Raw genomic sequence first — 26544 nt, forward strand, 5'->3', positions numbered from 1 at the left:
ATCAATAAAGATATATTTTAAAATAGTAATAATAATAATATATTCAAAAAAATGTCAAACCCTGAAAATGTGTAGTAATGGCCTTTCTAAAATATCTACCTAATTAGACCATTTGACTTCCAAAGACAAAAAAACACACGAACATCTCTCTATAAAAGTAAGTTGAAAATAACTTTTTTATCTCAACACTGTGCTCCTGGTTTATCTAAACGCATGATAACCTGCCCAGTATACACAAAAGAGATGGCTCTGATTTCAGTGGGAGGACATGACAATATCTCTATTAAACATTAAAACAACAGCAGCAACAAAATATTCTCATTTGACTTAAAACTTTCTATTTTAACAAGTCCAGTTCTATTAAAAAGTAGATGGACCAAAAAAGTTGACAGGATAAATTACAACTTGTCATTTTAATGAAAGCCTGTACACTGTTGATTTAGATTTTTCAGTTCATCAGGACTCTGAAATTATGCTACCAAACCTCTAGAATATTCAGTACAACTGCAGTAGCACTAAAGTCAGACGACATCTTAAATAAGTTAATCTCACAAAGCCATCTCTGGAAGCAGCTGGCTCAAAGTAAGTTTGGTAATGAGCACAATTATAAGGTAAAATACAGACAGTATGTGCTTTATATTAGCCTTTTCCGGAAATGCAGCTATTCACCAAGAATCCTCTTTGAAGGACACTTGCCAACACTTTGTAGAAAGTGATGGGAGCAAATGAAGTTAAAGGGTATTCTTTTTCTCAATTTGTTAGCTGAACTAAAAAAGAGATGAATTTTAATTTTTTTAAATAATATATCTTAATTTCACAGATCTTTCTAACATTTACACTACAGTGTTCTTGGTGGTAGCTTTGGTTGGTTATTTTCAGTTGGGAATGAGCTAAAAATAAATATCTAGGACTCATGCTGAATGTGGGATTTCCTACCAGTAAGGGCACAGGCAAATTCAGGCTTTTATCTGACACATGCAAGGGAATATTTTTAAAGCAACAAAAATATATTAAAAATGTAAGTTCATAGACTACTTAATAGACTATTTCTTTTCTTCTCTATCTACGTCAGTTTACTTAAATTGGTTCAATCACTAGCTCAGTCTGAGAAGATTTGGTAGATAAATATTTCCGATTAAAAGTCATATTTCTTTTCCATCCATTTATCTTCCAGCCAGCACCCACAATGAGCAAGGCACTGGGCCAGAATTTTCTAAAGGAAATATTTATGGCTGAGACAAGGAGGCTAATAAGTTTGATTCCTTTTATAATGAAAGCTGTATGATCTGAATTTTATTTCCGTAGTGCCTGAGCCTAGAAAGTAAAATTTCAAGGTAGCCTAGGCAACTCAACAGGTTCTCTCCTTTCCCAACTTTCTAAGAGACTGATGCTGAGTCAGGACCTCTAAATACTAACTCCCTAAGCAAGGGGGTGTTTCATATCACAAGGACAAACACTGCCTCCCAAGGAGCATTTCCTAAGCAGACCTGCTCATTTGATTCTCTAAAATACTTAATTTCAAAATAAGAACTATTTCCTTTATTTGTGTTCACACAAGTTTAAAAATGTCCTAAGGACTCTGGCTCCACATGCATTGCCATAAAATAAAGCATCCCCCCCCAAAATAATATTTCTGTGACTTCAAATTTCCATTAGTTTTTTTTAAGTGAATTATACCTGGAGAGGAAGAAACACTTGCCACAGACATAGCATAAATATTCAGTTATTTAAACTTACTTCAGAAGATGGAAAAAATTTATTAAAATCCTATTAAATCAAAACCACAACCTTCTTGCATAAAATTATTTCAATATTCTGACAAGGCACTGTGGGGTGTGGGGGATAGAAAGGCATTCCTTAAATTTTTAAATACACTCTAAGTGAGAAGGATCTCTTAGGTTAAAAGTGAAAGAAAATTAATTTGGGGGGGAAAATATATATACAGACTGTACATACACATACATACACAAACACATATACATTGCCAGAAAAGAATGACCAAAAAAAAGATATAAGACCAGCCACTACAATAATTTAGAGCAATTTCACAATTAGCCAGGGCAAATGACTAGTTACATTCAAATACAAACTCTTTCCAGTAACAGTTATGATTAATATGGCATTTTATTCTTCAGCTAGCTACTTCAAGAAGTCTATTTTAAGCCAACTTCACTTAGCCAAATGTGCTTCTTTGTATACCATGATTCTATTGCCTTTTGTTCTTTTTAAATTACTTCATAAGTGATTTGTTAAATTCTGTGCATCTCACTAATTTTATTCAGAAATGCAAGATAAATATGCCTTGCTTTAACAAGGGGAACTGTATAAATCAAAAGTCACTATAGGCATCACACAGCTACAAACCATTTTACACAAAATAAATGCAACTTTAAAAATCACTCCATGTAATTATGTATATAAAGAAACATGCCATATATAAATTAATTCTCATAAATCTCATAATTCTCAATATAACATTGGAACTTCGCCTAGAGTTAATGAATTCACAGAGTTTGGGGAGAGGAAATGGAAGGAAGGTGACATTTAATGGATACTGTCTTTTTCATCTGTACATTTTTTTGAGTTTGCCCTGAAGTTTGAAATCACATAGAGCTCCAAAAGCCACCTAATCTCAATTCCTAGTTCAGAAATTCTACTCTATCAAAATCTCCAGTCCTCTCTACACACAAAATGGAACCATTTGCATTTTCTATATCCATGAGAGTGGTGTTTACATAAGCAATAGGGAAAAGTCATCTGTTATAATTTTCATCCATTAAAGCTACTAGAAGGTTTGTCACTTAAGTTTCCTAAGTTACAAAGATAATGACCTGCACTATAAACACAAGCCCTTTCACTTCTAAAGAGATATTAGATAACCCAATTGCAGACTAATTACTGTGAACATGACAAATCACGTGTTCACACTGTATATATACATAAGCAATCCCTGTTACGAATCAATGTCTGGCAGGCAAATTCAAAATTAACTGGAAAACTTGATACTGTGTTATAAATCAGGTCACCATAAAGGTTCCTTATTAAGGACTCTGTTAAACTCGCCCTCCAATACAATAAACTTATTTTAAAATATGTGCAATAAGATGAACTGAAGGAGGGAAACAGACTTGCCAAGTACTGGGGTAGCTAGTGGTATAAAAATGAGCTATCAAGTTTACATATAAATGTGAATGACTGTATATTAAATGCTATCATTAAATCTACATAGATTTTTCCATTGTAACTGAAGAGGTGACATTAGTTTTCAAGAATTTCATCTCTTTAAAAATGTATAGCTGCACTGTCCAGAAAGGCAGCCATTAGCCACATGTATCTACTGTGTACTATAACTGTGGCTACACCGAACTGAGGTGTGCTGTAAGTGTAAAACACATACTAGATACTGGCATTTCGACTTGGCACAAACTACAGAATCAAAATCTCTTGGTTTTCTTATATTGGTTTTATGTTGACATGATATAACAAATTAAATTAAACATTATTACCATGGATTTCACCTGTTTCTTTTTATTTTTTTATATGGCTACTAGAAAATATAAAATAAATATCTGGCTCGTGTTATATTTCTATCGGACAGCGCTTACCTATAATGTTTACAGAACTGTTTTCTTCTAAGCCACTGGGTGACACTGTTTCTCCACTAAATTGATACAACCAAAGCAATTTCCTGGCAGAGGAAAAAAATCTCACACATACACAGGCATGCACACTCATGCACATGCGTGCATTAACATACACAAAACACACACACACATCAAGAAACGTCACGTGGTCCTTGTGACTACTTATATTCTTAGGATGACAGAACATAACTACTTAAGCAATTTTATCACTATCTTAGCAGGATTGGCCATACTTAAAGTCTTAATAATCATTCAAATTCCTCAATAAGAAATAAAAGCTCTAATAAAATCAAACAGGCAGAAGTTGTTTAGTCTGTGACTTTTCCCAAATAGCTTTCTAAATGGTAATGCTCTTCATAAACTTCTCTAGTATGACATCCTATTTACTTAAATTTTAATAGATTCTCAAGTAAACTGTGCAAAATAATTGAGGTGAACAAAAACAACCAGCTGTTTGTGCTAACAAAGAAATGCTTTACTGATTTGCAGATTAATTTTGCCTTGAATTTTGAAATCCTGAACATTTTTAAATTGATTTATTGAAAAACTAAAATAAAAATAAAATTCAATATTTAAGCCACCATTGCACACTCTTCTTTGATGAGATAAAGACTCCACAGAGTTAGACTTTGCAATGCAAATGATATTCATTCATGGTATGCAAAGTGCTGAATAATACATCCCCGAGGTTGCCTGGTACATTTGATGACCAGAAAGTTCATTGTAAGGCTCAAGAGTTTTGTGTTATCTGTACATCCAATGGGTTTTACTCAATCTCCTAATTCTGAATGGAAACGTAGAGTTGGCTCCATGTGTAAAATCACAAATGACAGCTAGGCTTAAAATGACCAGTCTGACTTCTTTTCTACTCCAATTCCCCAGCAACATATTCAAGTCCAAGAGAATTGGGTAAAAGCCAACTTTTTGCCTCATGCTGGCTACATACATTTAGCTGACTCTCCCTCAGCTTCCTTCTCTCTAAAATCAGACTAATTTTAGTCTCCCAACTACAGCCTACACAGAATTAAGCATTTTCTATTTCATTGCAACAAGTTACTTACAGCGACAAACCATCTCAAGAATATGAAAATGAACAATCACTGTACTATGTTGAAGAATAACATGTCTTAAATCCTATAATATTTTACCTTTATTTCAGAACTACTATAAATGTACACTAAATTAATTTCCATTTCAAGGAAAAATTCTCCCTGTCTTCAAAATGTAAAGCTCCTCAACATCTAAACCATTTATGTTTAAACATTATGTGTTGAGGACCTTCCTTAAAAATCTACGACACTGTAGACTTTATCCCCAGAAAAATGAACAGATTAAATTTTGTATACATTTTCAGAGAAGAGGTGAATGGTTCTGGATCTAGATTGAAAACCTGCTCTAAGCTACGCATTCCTTCAACATGTATCTAAGAGGTCATTTAGATATTTTACTGGGATTTCTCCTCTTCTATGTTGACATCTCATTTCCATAACTAGGCTACACCATATCTGTCTGTGTATAATTTGTATAATTTTTAGCACAAGGCTTAAAACACATATAACGTGTTGATATGACATTTGACAGGTTCATTGATCAAAGACCTTTATGAATAACATCAGCTAAGGGTAGCATTTTCTTTTAAAACAATAGTATACCTACCTGTATGGTGAACACGTATGGCCAACTAATATTTTTGACAATTGTTATCTAACAGATCTTTCTTTGAAATACAACTTAAGCACATCTTTAAGATTTATTTTTTCCTGCAGAGATCAAATCTGTGTGTTTTATGTTGACCACAGTGTAAACATACATTCTCAAAGTTAAGACAATTCCATAGGGTAGCTTGGGAGGGGGGGGGGAATGTGAGGGGGGTAACCTCCTTTTAAAAAAAAAACTACCGCCCGGCCGGGCGTGGCTCAGCGGTTGAGCGTCGACCTGGGATCCAGGCGATCGGGGTTCGATTCCTGGTCAAGGCACATGCCCGGGTTGCGGGCTCGATCCATGACTCTCTCATCATTGATGTCTCTATCTCTCTCTCCCCCTCTCCTTTCCTCTCTCTGAAATCAATAAAGATATATTTAAAAAATAAATTAATTAATTAAATAAAATTAAAAAAAACTACCAATAGTAAAACTGTATATATAGATAATTACTAAAAGCACTTACATTTCTATGTAAAGAAAATAACATTCATTTGAATATTATCAGAGCCTATCTTTAGGTATAAGAATATGGAGCTATCTGAACCTTCTGAGATTCATTCTGAATTATCTGATAGAGCTTTACGGGAAACACAGATGTAGGAAACCTACAAATTAAGTTTCCAATCTCATATACTTGAGGTTTTTCTGGAAAATACAATTACGAATATCACACGCAGAAGGTAAGAGGAAAGAGGAAGACTTCGTGGAACAGGAGACATGTGGCCAAATGAATGAACGATTCACCATAAATGTGCAGAGCTACGCCTACCTCCACAAAGCCGAAGAAACTTGCCCTGCGCAGAGGCACTGCTTCAGAGCGCCCAAGTCTCTTCACACACCACCTTGCAACAGTTGCACTGGTCGCCTTCATCCCTGAGATTACGTCTCACAACAATAAGCTTTTCTGAAAAATACAACTCCTACCATAAACTCAAGATAAACTCATTTTTTCGGTGCATTAAACAACACAAGTCTTCAATGAAGTCTGCATAGACTTCACTGGGCTGTTACTGGCACAGACCATATTAACTGAAAATCTTAAAATATAATATATAGGTATATGTCTAATTTTGAGGCTCATAAACATTTTACTTCAACATAAGAAATAAAAACTTATTTAACACTGAAGTGAACTTAAATGCAGTAAAGCCTTTATTCAACTAGAATCCTGAAGAGGTCATTCTCGGAGCTGTATCCCTAATAGAACACAACAAATTCACACAAATGTCACTACAGATATAATGAATGTTTTTTCATGCCAGTGTCACTCCGCCTGGCCTGCCTGCACCCCCTCCCCCAGGCTTTTCAAAATGTATTTCATACACAGAGTCACTGTTCCGGTTGTTTATTTAATTAACATGACAGCCCAGCATACACAGCATTTCTTTCAGTTCTACAGTTTTAACTTTTTACACTTTAGACTCAATACAGAAAGAGTAAAATTACTGTTTGACTGCTTCCAACCTCTGTAAATTTATATAGATTCACTAACTATTTCTGTCAGTTAAAACAGTTTTTCAGTATGCTTTAAATATCTGTATTCACAAAGCAAAATCACAATTTTGTCCCCACACACGCACAAAAATTCTTTTCCCTCACCTTTCCCAAGGGATAAGAAAATCTTGTTTTTCCTTTTTAATATTTTCAGAAGTTGACATTAATTAATTTTAATTCTGTCAGCAGGTCATAAATAATCAATATTGTTCTTTGTATCAACTGAGCTATACTACCGAAATGTGATAGAGCTACAATTTAATTAAAGACCCATGATTGTTTCTGAAATTTATTCAATTTGGGATATGTGTTATATTACACTAAAATGTATTTCAGAATTTAAAAGACAATATATTCTATATTTTCAGAAGAAATACCTCTACTTCATAACTATACAAGGAAGTTATACTTTTTACTGAAGACGTAACAAGGCCTACCATATGCCTACCATCAAAAACCATACCTATTTTCTCCTATTTTTGTTTTATTGTTTTTATTTTCTTGCTTGAAAATATCTTTCTTATGTCAGTAATGAAAAACTTGATTCGACCTTTCACAACCAACCACCAGACGCCATTACATTCCTACAACAATCCTTTTTTCCAAATATGTATAATTGAGAGCTTTGGGGAAATACTCGGGGGAAATAATTTTGATTTTTTTAATTATATAATATATAGTATATAGCTGCAAACTTCTGACTGATATTGTATCTGTTATTTACAAAGAAATTTGTAATTTAATGGTACAAATGCATTAATGAAGAGAGGCATATGCTTTGTGTTTGTTTTATGTGAAACCACAGGCAAAAATATTATATTCTTCTTAACATGTGACAGAATAAAATGGCACTGGTTTAGAATCTTTCAAATATGAATATGTAAGGTGGTCACAGTAATTAGAGGACTGAGTGGCCAATTGTGTTCTTTGACGTATAAAGAGACTAGAGAGATACCCTTTTAAATACAATTTTCAAATGGTAAAAATTGCATAATTAAAATTTTATGTTGAAAAATGTCATATTTGTTAATCATATAATATCTAATTATACAAGACATTGTAGGTACCTCTATATTCCAGTGTTTGGAGGGTACAGTGATAACTTGAAAGAGCCATGCCGGCTCTTGGATGTGAACATCCACTTAGAAAAGATGCATGCACCTTAAGGGAAACATCTGCCATCTTAATGCTGCCAAACAAAAAAGTACTGTTGGACACACTGATCCACAAAATCCTCCTCAGTCTTGAGGATTCTGGGATGATAGGACTGAACTAAAAGGCATGCAAATATTACAAACTTTGTTCTTTACTGAGGGTAAAGATACCTTTACTTGCATTCAGACAATCCCAATGTTGGGTTAATTCAGTGACTGACACTAGACCTATGTCTCCTTTCTTTGCTTGAAGTCATCTTTATCATCAGTGCTGTAAAAGTTAATTCCATGCGCAATATTCAATCTATAGACAATTCTGGTTCAGGGAGAAAAAAGGAAGGACGGGAGGGAGGGAAGGAAATATATCTGTCTGTCTGTCTTATGAGAATTTTATCATCCATTCTCCTTGACCTTTTAGAATTCAGTCATTGAAGAGAGAGAGTTCATAAGCAAGTGGCCGCTATCATTCACATGGCAAAGAAAAGGCTGGAATTCTCTCACCTTTAAACCTCACAACGAGCAAAGTCCAAATAAATTCTCAAGAGGCCTCTGTGCTTTGTCTTTATACCTGTATTTAAAATTCACTTGTTGCCTGAGTATTGTCTTGAGTTGAGAGTACACATTCTTTCAGAAAAGAACTCCTCATCAGGTAGCATTCAGGGGGGTGTTATACATGGGTTTGATAATTATTTTGATTCCTGAAAAAGTATGCAGATGTCAGTAGTACACTTTGCACCCTTAACCAGAAGTTTGTTTCCTTGTGATAAAACAGATAAGCCACTGAATATATTGCTCCTGAACTTTTCACAGTTATGCTAATGTATGAGATATTGCCCTCTCTCTAAGATACTGTTTGTTCCAGGTCAGTTGCCACCCACCCCAACAATCACACTCAGCAACAACTTTAATGGGTCACATATATAAACTAGTGTTCAGGAACACGGACACATTCACCCATGCCCTCATTAAAATGTCAAGGATCTAAATTTCTGCTAACTGTAACCTTGTTTTCCATCAACCATAAGAAATAAAGTCTCTCACTTTAGAATATTCTTCATAAACACAACATTTAAAAGCATAGTAACCAAAGAAAATGACCAAACTAGATTACGAATGTGCATCTTCAACAGCCTTAATCAGCAAAACATTTAAAAATGCAATGCTCAGTTATTTTCTTATAACTTTGCAGATTATTTAAATTTTCCATTTATCAACTCAAACCAGAGAAAAACAATAAAAAGCTGTGGGCTAATTAACACCGCTTGTTAATTCATCTAAACACCTTCTTATCTTAAATCCACTCTTAACTCCTTAAGTTCTAAAAGTTAATGTGGAACTTAGAAATTTAATTTTAGAGACTAAATGGTATCAATTTGTAGTCAAGTTATTTATGATTAAATCACAGATTTGCCTTAGAAATTATGGTTCAATTTTGCAACAATCATATCATATTTCCCTACAAGTTAAAGAAAAGAGTGTTCTAAACATATTTAAACTAGTAGTGGTTTCATTTAAAGAGCATTCTCTCCTGTAACAGGGGAAAGTGTGTTTTCCCCTTAATTGGTTTAAATTAAGTTATCTTAAATGTAGCTTACTTTATTCCGGTGATTTCAAAATTTCTACCAAAACTAAGTATCAGTCAGTGCCCTGTTTTCAACTTGACTCTCAAAGCTTCACTTTTAAGACTTCACTCTTATGCTTAAGCCCACAAAATATTTGCTTTATCTAAACAAAAAGCTAAATAAGTACATTTGTTTTAAAATAAACACAGAGGCTATGATGCTGGCATCCATTCCGCTAAATAATGTCAAACAATCACATTCTGTGTAATCAGCTCCAGTTCAGAAACAAACTAGCCACCCACACCATATGGTGACTGCTATTTCTAAGAAATACCTAAATGATTATCCACAGAATAACCTAGAAAGACAGAGCTTACTGTCTCTTAGGATATCCTCTCCCTCCCTAAAGCTGTCCTAACAGTACCGTAAGTAGGCACAAATGTAAATGGGAAAAGTGTAAATTTCCACTTGCTGTTCATAACCAGCTTCCACCACCGGCGCCCCAAGTGTCAAATCTGCTTGGAGTAGAGAAGTAAACACATAAGTACTTCTTTTCACATACAATTTGAATTTAAAATTGGATTTGTGTGTGTGTTTTTATGCCCATTGTAGCAACTACATACCATGGTTTCAAAAACCTTAATGGTAATAAGGAGATTCATCTCCCAAACTCACTGAAATTTATCTAGGACAACTTCACTTATAATTCTAGGTCCCTCCCCCTCCTCCTTTCTGAAAGATTTGTATCACCAGCAATCTTAGAAATGTCCTCCTGAATTAGTGTCTCCTATATAACCTGTATAAACCTATTTGAATTTCTAAGTATCCAATTAAGTATGTAGGTACTGGAGAGAAATGTGTTTGTTTTTTTAGTTGACACTAACAGCACAGTTCACCGTTTGGATAAATTCTAAAGTTCAGACATATTTATTGTTCCACAAGTTGAAGTTTACAATTAGGATACAAAGCACATTAACGTGTAATAACATATGTCCCCAAATTACATTTAAAAACAAACTGGGCCACCACCAGATGCAGTCTCTTCAAGTAAAACTTACTGCAAAACCAGAAAGCGTGTGCACCAACACCTCACCTTCAAACACTCCTTGATTTACTTTAGAAGCTTTCTGCCGACTTCCATACATGCTTACCTGTCACTTTAGCATTAAAAATTTCATGAGAGGAAATAAAAGGGAAGAATACACGTGTTAAGAATACACGTGTTTAAGAAATCACCCACGGCTGCAATGCTAAACTTAATTCCAAAATTCCTGCTCAAGCAGGAAAGTATGAGGGTCCTTAAAAGCGTAGGGAAGCCATACACCAGGTGCAGCTGAACTAAAAAGCTGGCCCAGCTGTGGAGGACCCAGCAGAAGCCAACTAGTTCTGTTACTTCTCCGTGATCCTGTTCAGGTTGTAAGACACTGTCTGAGCAGGAGAGGAACGCTCGCTCCCGCTCTGCTGCCTGAAGTTACACCACTTTCCCAGGCGGTGTTTGGTTCCCAGCGCTCGGATCCCCCGCACTTGGCGCCCTCCCTACCGTCTAAGTTCTCGGGAGAGGCGAGGCGGGCGCGGGGACCCCGGGCTTACCTGTTCCCTCGGTATGCACGGCAGGGAGGTCCTGCGATGGGACTTGCTGCTGCAGCCCGACATCTCGGCGGACACCACGGAGCTGGACCGCCGCCTCCTCTTTAACACCGGGATCTCTTCTTTGGTCCCAGCGATCAGCTGGGACCCAAAAGGCTCCCTCGCGGCAGCCCCCGCCGACTGCGGCAAGATTCGCTCCACGTACCTGGCCAGGAGGATCCCCAGCACTCCGGCCAAGTACGCCAGGTAAGGTCTCCAGGCGGCCCTGAACCTCTCCAAGGAAATGAGGGACACGGTCCTGAGCGCGCTAGTCACGGCGATCATGAGGACGCCCAGCCTCAGCCTCAGCCTCAGCACCAGCCATGTCGCCGCGGCCAGGCAGCTGAGCACCACCCCCGCGGCGGGGAGCGACAGCAAGTGGTCCTCCCCGACGCCCAGCCCGACCTGCGCGAGCGCCTCCCCTCCGCAGCAGGCGGCCAGCAGCGCGACGGCCAGAGGCAGGCGCACCCCGGCGCGCAGGAGGCACAAGCCCATCCAGAAGCAGGCGCTCAGGAGACTGAGGAGCAGCGCCCAGGGCTGCAGCCAGGGGCTGAGCGGCGCGCCGCCCCCGGGAGCACCTCCCCGCCGCCCCGGGAAGACGCCCCCTTCTGCTCCCGGGGCCGCTTCCTCCTCCTCCGCCGCCGCTGCCGCCTCCTCACTCTGCCCCAGGTCACAGCCAGTCTCCCCGCGGACCAGCCTCAGCAGCAGCGCCAGCAGGAAGGACAGGGACCCCGCGCACAGCGCGGAGGAAAGTTTCCGGGCGCGCGGGAGCGGCTGCGGCACCAGGGCTCCCCGGCAGCCGGGGCACTGGGAGTCCGGCGGCGATGCGGGGCCCGCCGCGGGGGCCTGCCTCCCCCCGCCGTGGCCGGGCGTGCCACTGAGCCGCGCGGCCTCGCCGGGCACGGCCATGGCGTGTCCTCACCGACTCCCCGAGGCCCCCCGGAGCCCCCCCGGACTCACACACAGACACACACACGCACTCTTTCTCTCTCTCTCTCTCTCCCGCTCTCTTCCCAGTCCCACCCTCGGAATCCCTCCTCTCCCCAGGCCCGCGAGCCACCGAAAGTTTCAGCTTTCGAATAACTCCTGGAGCACGTTAGATGCTCCAGGGAGGCGCCTTCAACTTGGAAGCCAGCACGGGCGGAAACACGCTTCCCCCTTTTCTCTCTTTGCAACGCTGTTACGAATTCTCTGCCCCACCCCCACCCCGCCGATACCCTCGGGGCCTCCTCGCACTCGGGGGTTTTCGAGGTTGCCCGCAGCGCCGGGCGCGCGGGGGCGCGGGCGCGGGGCGCGCGGCGGGCGCAGCGCAGGCTCGGAGCCTCCCGGCGCGGCGCTGCTGCGCGCCCGGCCGCGGCGGAGGTGCCCTTCCCTCCCTTCCTGCCGCTCTTTCTCGATCACTCTTTCTCTCTCCTCGGCCGGTCCTCCCCGGCACGGCCCCGGGACGCCAACCGCCGTTCCCGGGGCCAGGAAGCAAACCCTCCCCTGCGTCTGTCCGTCCAGGTCATGGCAAAGGGTGGAAAAAATGGGAAGGGGGCTGAGAAACAACCAAGAAGTCGCTAAGTCCCGTCGGAGAGAAACCCAGCTCGGGAGACGAGCGGTCGCCGCCGGGGGGGGGAGGGAGGGGGGGAGGGAGAGCGAGCTGGAGAGGAAGGGAGGTGGGAGGAAGGGAAGGTGAGAGCGAGAAGGAGATTTCCCCCCCCCCTTTCTTTTCTGTGCGAGGTTGGTGGTCATTCGCAGTTTTGCAGAGGGGAGCGGGTGGAGATCACTGGTTAAACTGTATGCAAAAGCAGGCGGCTGGAGTGCTCGGCAATTCCTCTTTCTTTCTTTAAGGCAACTCCCGAGGAAGGCTCTCGCGGCCCGGCTCCCGCCCCCTTCCCCGCCGGAGGCGCAGCTCGCGGCTCCCTCTCCGCTCTCCCCGGAGCGCGGCCCGCGCCTCGGCACCCCGAGAACGGGTGGCCGCGGGGGCCCACCGCCCGGCGCGCCCCAGCCTTGGCGTGCGGGGGCTCCGCGGCTGGGCCTCAGGCCGAGCTCTCTCGGACGCTGGGAAAGAAGGGCTGCGCGTGGCTGCTGGGCAGGTGATGGGAACCAACCTACTGTCATTGCGAATGACAGCCACCTCTACGGTCTGAGTGATTTGAAGATGCGGGTAGGTCCTCAAGTCGGGGACAACAGCTCCAAGGCTTTTTTTTTTTTTTTTTTTAAACAGAGAACCTAAGCCTTCCCTGCTGGAAAATCTCAGCAAGTTACCTAGACTGTATTAGTGTTAGTAAAGAGGAAGGGGGAGGGGCGTCCGTGTTTTGAAATTTGTTACTTAAAAAATAAACCCATTGTTTGAGAGTATCAGTCAACAGTGGTTGATGGTGGATGGTAAATTACACTGAGATTAAGTGACTCCAGGTTTACAAAGTTAGGAAGCCCAAATAGTCATAGAGTAATATAAAGAAATCTCAAGGGGAGATGGTGAGGACAAGTAGGTTAACACTAGGAAAGGTCTCAGAAGACTAAGGTTGTGGAATGTCACGTCTACCATGAAGAAGGCTTATGAGAAAAAAATCAGGACCCTAGTTATTAATGTTTAGAGGGTACACTGTTCGTGTACTGTAGTAATGCAGTATTGAGAAATTTAAGGAAAAATTTAAATCTAACCTTTTTTTCACATTCTGGAACATAATTCAATATCATTTCAATAGACTTAAAAATCCATCACTGCTGGGGCTAGTTTCTATTTATAGTTAGGACAAGAATATGAGAGTCTACTCTTGTTCATTTTTAAGGTAGCTTAGATGTCATTTGCCCTCAGTAATAAGAGTATCAATAATCCAATTTTGTCTTAATTGTCTCAGCATTCTAGGTTAAAGAGTACTTATAGCCTGGAGTATTTGGATAATTGGTTCAAAATGCCACTATATTTTGTATGTAGAAATGAGGCACTATAAAGAAAAGCCAAAGGAGATTCTTGAGATAAAATTAATTCATGGGAGTAGGGGAGAAGATGGCTTAAGCTTTAAACTTAGCTTCATGGGAAACAATCTGCTCTAGTTAGAGGCAGGTATTAATATTATGACATAAACGGATATGAGGAGCTGTGATGATACAGCTTTTCCCATCAGATGCCCAGAACTGTGCTACCACATGGAGAACAAGTTGGGCAGCTAGTCCATGGCAGTGAGCACCATCTGCTTAATAATTAAGGTAACAGGAGCAGCAATGCCTTTGCCAAAGACAAATGAGCCCCCTATCATGCACACATACTTTTTTGAGTTCCTTTTTAGACATATGATTCGTATGCCAGAACCTACCTGGGACACTTAAGAGTAAAAAAAAAAAGGTTGGAAAATCATGCTCATATCCATTGGCATCAAAAAGAGCCTATTAAAATAAAAAACTGAAAAAAATCTGGGCATATATCAAGTCAGAAAGAAAGACATAGGGGAATTTTAATATTTCAATTTTTTTGTCCCCAACTCCACAATGATCTCAGTTCTTTAGAAAAAATAAAAAATCACCCAAAAAACTGAACTTGCAAGAGATTAAAAAACTGTAACAAAAAGAAAATAAAAATGACACTTGTTAATGGCAGCAAAGCAAAAATACTAGGTCTGTATATTAAATAATGACATTCTTGAGATGTCAATAGTATTACAGAGGCAATGTCCTGGCACCTGAGTTTCTCCTAATTCTCAACATATATTGCAACCAGAAAGTGATTTGTCACACCAAAAAGAAAAGGTAGGTTCCACCCCTCCACCCTCTTCCCCATTACCATCTAGAACCTGGAAGCAGATAAACGAAAACAACAAAATACTTAGTAAAGCTGCAGCGCTATACTAACAAAGAAGTGACTAACATCATTTGAAGCATATTGAATGACATAAGATCTAAGACATAAAGTGGACATTGAGCAAGCACACAGAAATAATAACTGCCCATTTTCTACAGATACTGACGAGTCTAATTTAAGAAAGTGACAACACCACCAAGGGATAAGAAAACTGTGGTACGCAAAGAAAAATAGAATGTGGAAATGGAAAGAAAAAATCAAATTTAACTTAATGAAGCTCCCCACCTTGTCAAATCTAGGGAATGTATTTTCCTTAGTACTTTGTAAAGAGAATCTAGAAATTAACCCCCTTCCTATCTACAGATCTTTAAATATCTGGCTCCTGCTCCAGACATTACCTTCTTATAAAGGCTTTCCCCTGATAATCTGATAAAAAAAAGTCTTGGGATTCCATGGGCACATACATATTTTGTGACTATCACACTATCCTGTTTCATTATATCTGTAGCATTTGTCACTACATAACATGGCTTGTTCACGCATTTGTTTTCTTGTGTACGACATATCTCCCTTCACTGGGGTCTAAGTGCCATGTGAACAAGTACCTGCAATGGCCAGAATAGTGTCAGTAGAAGCTCTTATTAAGTCCTAAGTCAAAGACAATCTCCATATAGCTTTATATGTAATTGGTCAAGTGGCCAGATCCTTCAAAATCTTGTATTGAAGACTCTGTTGCCCAGAGTGGACCAATAGGCAAAATCATGCAAACAGCACTTTTTACATAATGTTGCTTCTTAAATAATGGCTATATAAATTACTCATTTATAAGAGAAATATAAAGTTTTGAAACTTTGCATTGATTCTCAGATGAAATGTCCAAAATCCAGAGCGGTTTTCTGATAGGAACAGGGAAAAGGCGGTTTAAACATGCATCTGAGTAGCAAGTCGGCTGAGAAATCCAGAATTAGGAGATGCCTGAATGTAAATGACTGACTAAAGACTCATACCTCACATCACAATCTATGATACAGCCTCCAATTGCAGAGGACAAGGCTACTTATTAAGGAGGCAAGAAATCACCAGCATGGAAGCAGGGCACAGAGTACCTGAGTCAAACAAAAGAACATGAATGCATTCATTGTATGTCTGTTTATTCACATTTATACATTTATTGTGTATCTGCTGTATACAAATAGCAAAATACGACAAATAGTATGAGTGATAAGAGCTTTAAAATTGCTTATATTACTATTTTAAAGAGTTTTATTAAAATAATTATTTGATTTCTCTACTTAGCAGCACCAGCACTGCAAGTTTAATAAAATCTTTCTGTGGTGATTCAGTCTTGTAATGTGTCTGATCCATCATTATGAATAGTAATTTTTAATTTATCTGTAGAAGTGAATGGTGGTAGAAGGATGGGGGTTGGACTGAATGTGAACTGATTTCTGTTCAGTAACAATTACTTTAAAAGTAATCCTAATCTCAAAATGTAAACAATATGTTGACCAAAGCCTGAGAGTAATAAAGATTTACTCTTGTGCCTTATATTTTTTAAGACTATCCACTTTAAAGAAACAAAACAAGAATTCTCTTCCACTGGATGCTGGATAGAGCCAGACAAGCATTGTATTAAAAAAATCAAAGAAATAAAAAATTTTGTTGTGGGAAAAGGTGGGCAGACAGCATGTAATAGTGGAAGAGTTGGCAAGAATTTTCAGTAAATTATCTTCATGAATGATTTTCAACCAATATTTACTATAGTCTGCACATAAATGGGCCACTTTATTAATAAAACACCTTAAGTTCTACTTCATGAAAAAAAATGAATCCTAAAATGTAAAAGGAATATGCGATAGCTTTTTAAAAATATACTTTTAGGGGAGAAGTAGAAGAAAGAAAATACAGTGCCTGCCAAATAAATTACTGATAAATTGTCTAAGACTCAGCTCTTGCTGACTTCATAAGCAAATATCTCAGTTCTACAGCTGCTACTAATGTGCAGGCCATTCTAAAATATTAGAACTTAAGGATGATTTGTGTTTTCAATTAGAGCACATTTATAGAGAAACATTTGAGGGTTACTTGATAGAAAGGAAAATGCAACTATTCCAACACCACTGAATTTTAAAGTTAGTTTTTATTTTACCATCAGAAGTTATAATAGCACCAAAACTATTACATTTTGTGATGTGCTAGCAGGATGCCAGGATAAAATTTCTATGTAACCCAGGAACATCTTTGATCTATAAAATTAATCCTTTTTATATGAAACCTACCAGTGTATCTAAAGGTTAATAAAGTGTTTTGAGCTTCTTTATCATCTTGGAGGAAATTATTCTCAACCAAATGTCTAGAATTAGAGAATTGATGGAAGGGGAGATAAAAAGAAATAATATAGATAATTTAGTAATTGAAAACCTATCCTGAACAATCCATCACCCACTGCTCTTTTCCTTTAAAACTAACCTAAGGATAAAGCACATTTAAAAATAGAATAAAATTATAAAGTGGATTCAAAACTTACAAAAAGAATAAATTACACAATTTTGGAAATATTCTAATACAACATCTATAGCAAGCTTTGTAGTTTTAAAATAAATTTATATTCATTATCTTATTTAATCTTCACAATATATGTGATGTCAATGAAACACATTTTACACAAAAGGAAGCCAAGACCCAGAGGGATGAATTTACTTAAGCTAATAAAACAGCAAAGAGAACAGAACCCAACTCTCCTGATTTTTGGTTCCAGGGCTGGTTATTAATTGATACAAGATGTCATCCCCAGAATAATTTGAATCTAAAAGCGTTTAGGCCCCAGCTGGTGTGGCTCAGTTGGTTGAGCATCCTCCTCAGTACCAAAGGGTTGCTGGTTGGGTTCCTGGTCAGGGCACATGCCCGGGGTTGCAGCTCGATTCCTGGTGGGGGCATGCAGGAGGCAGAGCTCTCACATGGATGTTTCTCTCCCTCTCTCTCTCTCTGTCTCTGTCTCTGTCTCTCTCTCTTCCTCTCTCTAAAAATTAAAATGTTAAAAGAAAAGAATTTAGGAGTCACCTTCTGTTTTTGACCTGATCAAAATTCTTACTGCTTAAAAATTTTGGAAAACACACTACACTAAAAATTTTTTAATTTAGATATAATTCACATAGCATAAAATTTACCCCTTTAAATTAAGTGTAAAATTCAGTGGTTTTCGATGTATTAACAAAGTTGTGCAATCATTGCTACTATCTAATTCCAGAACGTTTTTATGGAAATTCTGTTTCCATTAGTAGTCACTCATTCCTCATTTCCTCCATCCCTAGGCAACTACTAATCTACTTTCCATCTCTATGGATTTACCTGTTTGAACATTTCATGTAAAGGAAACCGTACAGTATGTGGCCTTTTGTGTCTGACTTCTTTCACTAAGTATGTTTTCAATGTTCATCTGTTTTGTAGCAAGTATTGGTATTCATTTCTTTTTATGGTTGAATAATATCCCATTGAATGGATGTCATTATAAGAATTCTTTATATATTCTGGATACAAGTCCTTTATCAGAAATGATTTGCAATATTTTCTCCCATTCTGTGGGTTGACACTTTCTTGCTAAAATCTTTTAAAGCATAAACATTTTACATTTTAATGAAGGCCAATTTATATATATATATTTTTTTCTTTTCTTTTGTTGCTTGTGCTTTCAGCATTGTATCTAAGGAACCATTGTAAAATCCAAGGACCTGAAGATTTACTCTTGTGTTTTCTTCTAAGCATTTTATATTCTTATCTCTTACATTTTGCTCTTTGATACATTTTGAAGTAATTTTTGTATATGGTGTGATGTTGGGGTTCAATTTCTTTCTTTTGTATGTGGATGTCTAGCCGTCCCAACACAATTTGTTGAAAAATTATTTTTTTTCCTAATTGGATTGTTTTGGCTCCCCAATACCTTTAAGAGACAGATAAGAGAGAGTTCTTAATCTTAAAAAGCTTCCACATTATATGTCAATTAAATTATAATAAAAATGAATAAAAAAAGAGAAAGCACTGAAAAAAATCTACCTCTTCTCAAATATATTTCCCAGTTCTGCTTTTGGAGAAATGTAAAAGAAAACTTTGTTACTTTCTATAAATAGAAGCATTTAAAATATTTGAAATCTTTTATGAAGTCTTATTTACTTCAAGAGAGGAATTCCTAGTTTATAGAACAATTTTTGGCCAACATGAATTTTGGTCCTTCAATATCGTTGTAGACTATTCATGCCTGCTTGTCAGCATCATTCTGGAACACTGATTTTGCTGATGCAGAAGAGAGCAAAACTATTATATTACTTCCCATGATCATGGATACATATTTATACTAATGGGATCCTAAAATTCTATTAACTGTGTTCTCCAGTTATATCAATGCTATTGTTGCTCATAGTTGTTGGTTCACAAAATGACACCTGTACACAGAAGGTAAAGAGAAACAATGGAAGAGGGCAGCCCACTCCAGATTGCAGGTGGCAGGTTTAATAAGCAAGGGAACTTGCATACAAGGCTTTTCTTGAGCACCCACAAGGTGAGTAGATCTCTATACCTATCAGCCAGAATCGTAAAAGTTTATACAGAGGCCTTGACGGGGTTCAGTCACATATACCATCCAGATGATCTCAACGATACATTGCTCTCTAAGGCTGTGTCTTTGGGGCAACTTCTGGTGTAGGAAAGACAACAAGAAAGCATGTTCCAAGGACAGGAGTGAGGAGCCTCTGATTGCTTGGGCCCAGCTCCCGGATCAATCAGAAGTCACATCCTATAGATGACTTCCTCTAATAGTAATTCATTTAAACTACCAGAATTCTAAAAAATAGATTGCAGCAAGAGACAGCCCTCTCATTACTTGTTATGATTCTTTCATAGTGCACATTAGTCAAAAACGAGGGTCTTCTAGGTAAAACAGCATTGCCAGTAAGGTATGTCTAGAGTTTATAAAGTATATTTGGTAGAATACTAATCAGCAATTTGAAAAAGGAAAAAATATTGATACACACACTAACTGGGATACATTTCCAGGGAATTATGCTCAGTGGAAAAAAGTCAATCCCAAAAGGCCACATATTGTGTGATACCACTTACATAAAATTTTTGAAGTGAAAAACTAATTACAGATTAGTGGCTGGCAGAGGTCAGGGAGGGGGCTGAGTGGGAAGGAAGGGAGTGTGTCTACAAAAGCGCAGCTGGGGGGCCCCTTGCAGTGTTGAACCTGCTCTGTCTCTTGAGTGTATTGAGGCCAGTATCCTGCGTGTGATATTGTACCATAGTTTTTCAAGACATTACCATTGGGGGAATAGGGTACATAAGTCTCTCTGAATTATTTCTTACAACTGCATAGGAATCTACAATATAAAAAGAAAAAAGTCTATTTTACATGATCTCTGATACTAGTAAAAGGAGGAATCGCCATTATCTCTTTCTGTGCTTAGGTACTCCACTGAAAAACATAATGGCTGTCTCTATACTGTTCACACTTTGGAATTATTTCAATGTTTGGTTGATTTGTTTTGAAATAATTGCTAAATATCATGTAAATAAAATAAATGTATAACTAAAAACATGTAGAACATAAAATACTTTAATCTTTTGGCTATTGCAAAGTACTTTGTCCTAAAAATTTCTTATAAATATTTAAGTATATTTTATGGTTTGCTTTCAAAGATGATTTATTAACATCTTTCACTATGAAATATATGAAATGGGTGAAGCAGATAATAGCATTCTGATTGGATAAATATAGAAACAGAGGCACAGGTATTTCAGGTGCCTCACTTAAGATACTCTATAGTTTAGTCTGTATTCCAGATCTGTTGATACCATAATCCAGCAATTATGTATTTTTCATCTTCAAGTAAATGTAGTTAAAGAATGCTGGCACTTGACTAGTTTTTCTACACTCCTTCCACTTACAATGTTCTTTTTATTTGCAGTTGCATTGAATCTTACAGATCTAGGACTATTTGTCTCTTAAATTCTTGCCTCCCCCAAAGCATTAGCCCCCAAAGGGCAATCTCATTTATGACTATGGCATATCTGGTTGGCTTGAACACAATAACTATGTTGTAAGAGTATTAAAAAAAAGTTTTAAATACAGCATTAAAAAATAATTACCTACAGGTAGAAACTGTAGAAAATAACTAATCTGTGTCTAGATAACCCTCATTTATTCTTAAAGACTTAAACTCAAATACGAAAAGCTAATATGGAGTTCAGAAAAGCAAACACTGTCTGGGATTCTCAATATAATCAATATCTCACATTCAGGTACCAAGAAAAAAGTGCCATGTCAGTTAATCTGAGTTGTTCTCTGCTTGAAACTGTGAGGCATTTTTTCGTCCTATTGGCACCACAGAGCTATGGTAACTTTCCACAGAAATGGCAAATTACATACACAGCTTAGGCTCAATGATTTCCTTTAACCAAAATCCAGAAAAGGGGCATTTTGAGCTCAGTAAGAATAGTAAGTGATGCAGTGTGGTTCTCCTTCCACCCCAGAAAAGGAGTGACTCTAAATAGAGCCAAAGGAATGTGGACATTCCCTCTGATAATCACTTTCCTCTCTTTGACCTAATCTTTATATTGATTTTATTTTTTATCTTTTTTTTTCTTTCTAAAGGCCTAGTTCACTTACTACTAAGAATACATTTGAAATTATTGCTCTAATTTTTGTGATTATAATCAATACATTACACATAAAGTTATGGGTGACTCATAACTAAGTGTTCTGGAAGTTATAGGCGACACATAGCTAAACAGAGTTAGGGAGATCTTTCAGATTATTCTAAATTAAAAAATTATTATCATTCACTATATATCTTATTCCATTTACAATCCCAAATATCAGTTATTCAAGGGACTGAAGAAAAACCCAGATAAAACCCTTAAAATACAAGTATTTTCATCACCATGTATAAATACTGGAGCAGTTCCTTAAATTAACCCTAATTATATAAGCTTATTAAGAAAAGAGACGTATTCCTCACCCACAAATACATGTATATCCCAATAAAAAAAGTTACTCAAACAGGTGTTTTGTCTTGCTACTTCATAAAATAAAAGTTTAGGATAAAATTTTAAAGCAAACTATCAGAATTTTCTCCCATAGAAATGTTAACCATCTCCCTGAAATTTCCATGTGTATTCTTTTACTAGAAATTACTAAGAAGCTAATATTGCTACCCAACTGGAAGCAGACTGTAGAACACAAGGATATATCCTTAACCTTATAAAAAAGCCCTGGAATTTTTAATGAGCAGAAGTGGTCAGAACCTCAGTCACACATCTCATCCAATAGATGGTTCTCCTGCACCACAGTGCTCCATAACCCAGGGCTGAGAGTTGGCTCCGGACCACCTTGGGATGGAAGAGGGCCACCTACTGAATCACCGCCACCACATCCTGCAGCATCTTCCATCCAAGTCTTCCCTGGGCCCACCCCTGCTGAACTCGCAAGGTCTGAGGAGATCATAGCTTTACAGCATTTCATTACAGATTTTAAATGTCCAATCTCTGGTTTTCCTATTGCATTTCAAGATCAACATCCTTATTAGCAGAAGTATATTTTTTACTTTAAGATTTTATAACACCTTTTCCACTGAGAAATTCAAAGCAGGCTACTAAACTTCATTATCACACAGGCAGAAATCCTTACAACACCTCCATGAAGGAGGTGTTAGAAAGAATGAGAGAGAGAGGTCAACATCACCTCCTCTTACAAAAGCCCAATCCTTAATAATTAATGAATGAAAAGACATCTTAAATCCAGTGGTCACTGGGAGTAATTGGCATATATTTTCTCAGCTGCCTCTAAATTAAAATGGTAATAATTTAACCAATATATTTGGGCTGTCAGCTAAAATAAGTTCCCTCTTGCACCCAAGCAGTAGAACTAAGTGGGATCTGAACAGACTACTCTCTGTTTACCACTTGATTGCAGAAAACTCACACGTTGTGCTCAGTAACTGAGCACTTCAAGTCCTGCTCACATTTACAACTGCCTTTCTCTGTCCTCACTGAAGAGATCCTGAAAACTGGGAGGACGTGGGTTGTATTGGCTTTGCTTTATTTCCTTCCCTCTGTCCTCAGGCCTTCCTTATGTAAAAATTGTTGGTGTCCAAATGATAACATAAAATAAAGGATAAAATAAAATAAAGAATACTTTGAATGATAAAAGCAGTAGAGCTCAGATATCAAGACAAAATATGTATCATTAATGCATAGTTCATAGTATAGCACAGCACTCTCTGCCTCATATCTAATGCCCCTCCAGCATGTGGGTTTTTCCCCACACTATCAAGCAAGCAATTCTCGAACACCAGCTGGGTATCCTGCAATCCAATTCAATCCTGACACTGTCTACTTGGAGATAGCATCAGATCCTACAGGTTAAGGGCTTCTTCCTACAAGGCATCTCCCACACCCCACTATAGAAACCAGTTGAAAGTCCAGATTATCACCAGTGCTTCAGACCAACCAGCTATACACAAAGGTTTCAAATGACTTCCTTCTCAGAATCAATTAATTTGTTAGAGAGGCTCACAGAACTCAGAGAAACATTTTGCTTACTTGTTTACCAATCTATCACAAAAGGATATAAGTCAAGAATAACCAAATGGAAGAAATGCACAGGGGCGAGGTATGCGGAAAAGGCCAGAGCTTCGGGACTCTCTAGGTGTGCACCACTCTCCCCAACTCTCCCTGTGTTTCCCAACCTGGAAGCTCCCTTACCCTCTCCTTTTGGGTTTTTATGGAGATTTCATTAATTAGGCATACTTGATTAAATCACTGGTCATTAGTTACTGATTTAACCTCAAGACCCTCTCCCCTCTCTGGAGGTCAAGGAGGTGAGACTGAAAGTTTTAATTCTCTAATCACATGATTGGTTCTCCTAGCAACCAGCCTCCATTCTTAGGTGTGCTTTCCAAAAGCCACCTTATTAACATAACAAAAGACTCCTTTATTGCTCTCAACACAGGAAATCCAAGAGTGTTAAGAACTTTGTACCAGAAATAGGATGAACAAGAATTGTATCTTTCATATTATAAATCATAATATCACAGCCCTCATTTATAACAAATACTTTGTACTATCAGTCTAACAGACATTGTTGATTCCAGTCCCCTACCCCTCTGTTGTACACATCACCAGCTTCTTATTGCTAATCTATGCCTGGGTACTTTTTCTGGCTGCAGAGAGTGCTAGTCTCATACACACTGTGGCAAGCCAGCAGAAGCTAGCCTGTTAGGATGTTAGAGTGAGCTCATAAAGCTTCAGAGAGATGGGAAGGGAAGGGTGTTTAGGGCAGAGCCTCCACCTGGGGACCCAGTCAGGATTTCAGGACACCTAAAACTTTGCCTGCTGCCTAGTCATATTGGGCATCTCATGACAGTAGACCACTAAAGAAAGAAAGGAGTTGCTACATTGATTATCCTGAGGATATAGCTTTGCTACTGCTTAATAGGAGCAAGGAGTATGACGAACTCAAGGAATTCGCTGAGGATCCTCTTGGTGCTTTCTATCCCAAAGGATAATCTGACAAGATCAAGGCAATTTAGGTCTCAGGGCCCTCGTGGATCTAGGTCTGTGATCTATAAAGCAGGAAACGAGGCCAGCAGAAGTGCTGGCTGAGGGGCAGGAGGCTATAGAATGGGTGGTAGAAGCAGCAGCTTTGTTTTAAAAATTATGTGAATGTGTGTGCAGAGACAGAGAAGGGAGAGGACAGAGGGGGAAGGAAATAGGTAAGGGAACAGATTAACTTCAAGCAGGGCACGAGTGGATCTGGGCAGTGCAAGAGGTGAACTATAGCAGATGTGTGTCCCACTCATCAGCGCTTACCTTCCCTGAAAATGCCTTGCAGCCTCTTTTTATAAACACTTGTGCCTACCTGCATGGGGTCTTACTTTAGCTACAGGTCCATGCTTGGCCAACACTTGAGACAGGCCAGAAGTACTTGAGAGCTAATGTCCCTAGGAGTAGCCGTCAATCAATAACAAATGGGAACAATAAATTAACACTGTCTTCCTTACACCTCAGGTGAGCTACTTGAGAGTGCTCTGCACCAGGTCTCTGAAGCTGCCAATGAGATTGTGCTCCAGCTGCCCATTGATGGGAACCTGCTATTTAATGCACCTGCTTTCTTTCCTTTCCATCGTTGTCTCACTTCCACACTCCTCCACCAGTGAATCCTGAGGATTATTTCTCAAATAAATTTCTTACATTCAGATTCTTGTCTCTGGGTTCGCTTCTTTTTTTTGGGGGGGGGAGGGGTGCTTCTTTAGGGTTCCTAAGCTGAAACAATCACCTTTACTTTACTAAAATAAAATTCATAGATAAGGTAACCTACCCACCTAGATAATTTCAAAACTTTATATAATCTCCCAGTTTTAATATAGAGGAGACAGCTCACACCTGTTGTGATGGCTGTTATAGAAAAGACAAGCATTATCCACAATAACCAAAGTCCAGAATCAACCTAAATGTCTATTGATAGAGGAATGGATAGAGAAAATGGAGCAATATACACAATAGAATATTATTCCACCTTTAAAGAGAAGTTATTCCTGTCATTGGTGACAGCATGGATGAACCTGAAGGGCATTATGCTAAGTAAGCCAGACAAAGACAAATACTGTGAAATACTTATATGTGAAATCTAAAAAAATTTAAAAAAAGAAAAAGAGGAAAAAAAGTGGAATCCATAGGAACAGAATGTAGAATAGTAGTTTCTAGGTGTGGGAGGGGAAATATGAAAAGGTTGGCCAAAGGGTAAAAACCTTCAGCTATAAGATGAATAGGGTCTGAGGATCTAATGTCTAACAGTGACCGTACTTGACAACACTGTATAATGTAAATGAAACTTGCTAAGAGAATTTACATATTCTCACCAAATAAAAGGGATGGGGGACGTAAAATATGTGAGGGGATGAATGTGTTAATTAACTCAATGGGGGAATCCTTTCACAACATATACATATAGCATACCGTCAAGCTGTACACTTTAAATATAATTTTATTTGTCAAAAATATAAAGAAGAAAAATTTATGACAACTTAAAATGTATTTCAATATGTAAATTATCAGGTATTTTGTATTTAAGAAGATAATAAAATTTTACCTATAATATCAATTGACATGAATCTCAAGAAAGATACATGCAGACTCACACAGGTATAATTTATTGGATGCTCAAATACCATGAAAAAGTTTCCTGAAATGGTAGATAAAATGCACAAAATATAGTCCTCCCTGTTTGAGCACAATAGTTGCAGTTAAAAGTTAATTAAAAGGGGGAAATTGAATTTTAATATCTCTCTAGTATATCAATTAAGGAAGCTTAGAGGATTCATATCACAGACAATACTATAGCAAATTGATTGCTTTCTATACAATCACTAGTTCACAGGCTAGACTAGCTGTGTGCTGGAGTGGGCTGGTGCTGGCTTCCAAGGGCTGATTATATGCATCTCTCCTCAACTCATATAGAGACATCTTGTTGGTAGCTTAAAATTAGCTGCGGTTGAAGTAGTTACCCCATGGAAATCTGCAAACACT

General features: G+C 38.5%; 1 protein-coding gene and 1 long non-coding RNA gene across 3 annotated transcripts in view; one reads left to right on the forward strand and one right to left on the reverse strand.

The window, feature by feature from the left end:
- Window positions 1–12454, reverse strand: part of PDE3A (phosphodiesterase 3A) — a 262353-nt gene extending 249899 nt beyond the window's left edge. The window contains exon 1 of one of the 2 annotated variants that reach the window (XM_081127317.1): window positions 11148–12454. In XM_081127317.1, coding sequence (XP_080983443.1) covers window positions 11148–12092 — 945 coding nt within the window. In that variant the 5' untranslated portion in view covers window positions 12093–12454. The remainder of the gene's footprint in view (window positions 1–11147) is intronic. The other variant, XM_081127318.1, reaches the window with a different exon arrangement.
- A 464-nt stretch (window positions 12455–12918) lies between these two features.
- On the forward strand, window positions 12919–25163 carry LOC308552227. The gene is made up of 3 exons (XR_013998117.1): window positions 12919–13332; window positions 22147–22447; window positions 25027–25163. It is a non-coding gene; the product is annotated as an uncharacterized lncRNA (long non-coding RNA).
- The last annotated feature ends 1381 nt before the right edge of the window (window positions 25164–26544 follow it).

Source organism: Miniopterus schreibersii (assembly GCF_964146895.1).
Source record: "Miniopterus schreibersii genome assembly, chromosome: 2".
Classification (NCBI taxonomy): Eukaryota; Metazoa; Chordata; class Mammalia; order Chiroptera; family Miniopteridae; genus Miniopterus; species Miniopterus schreibersii.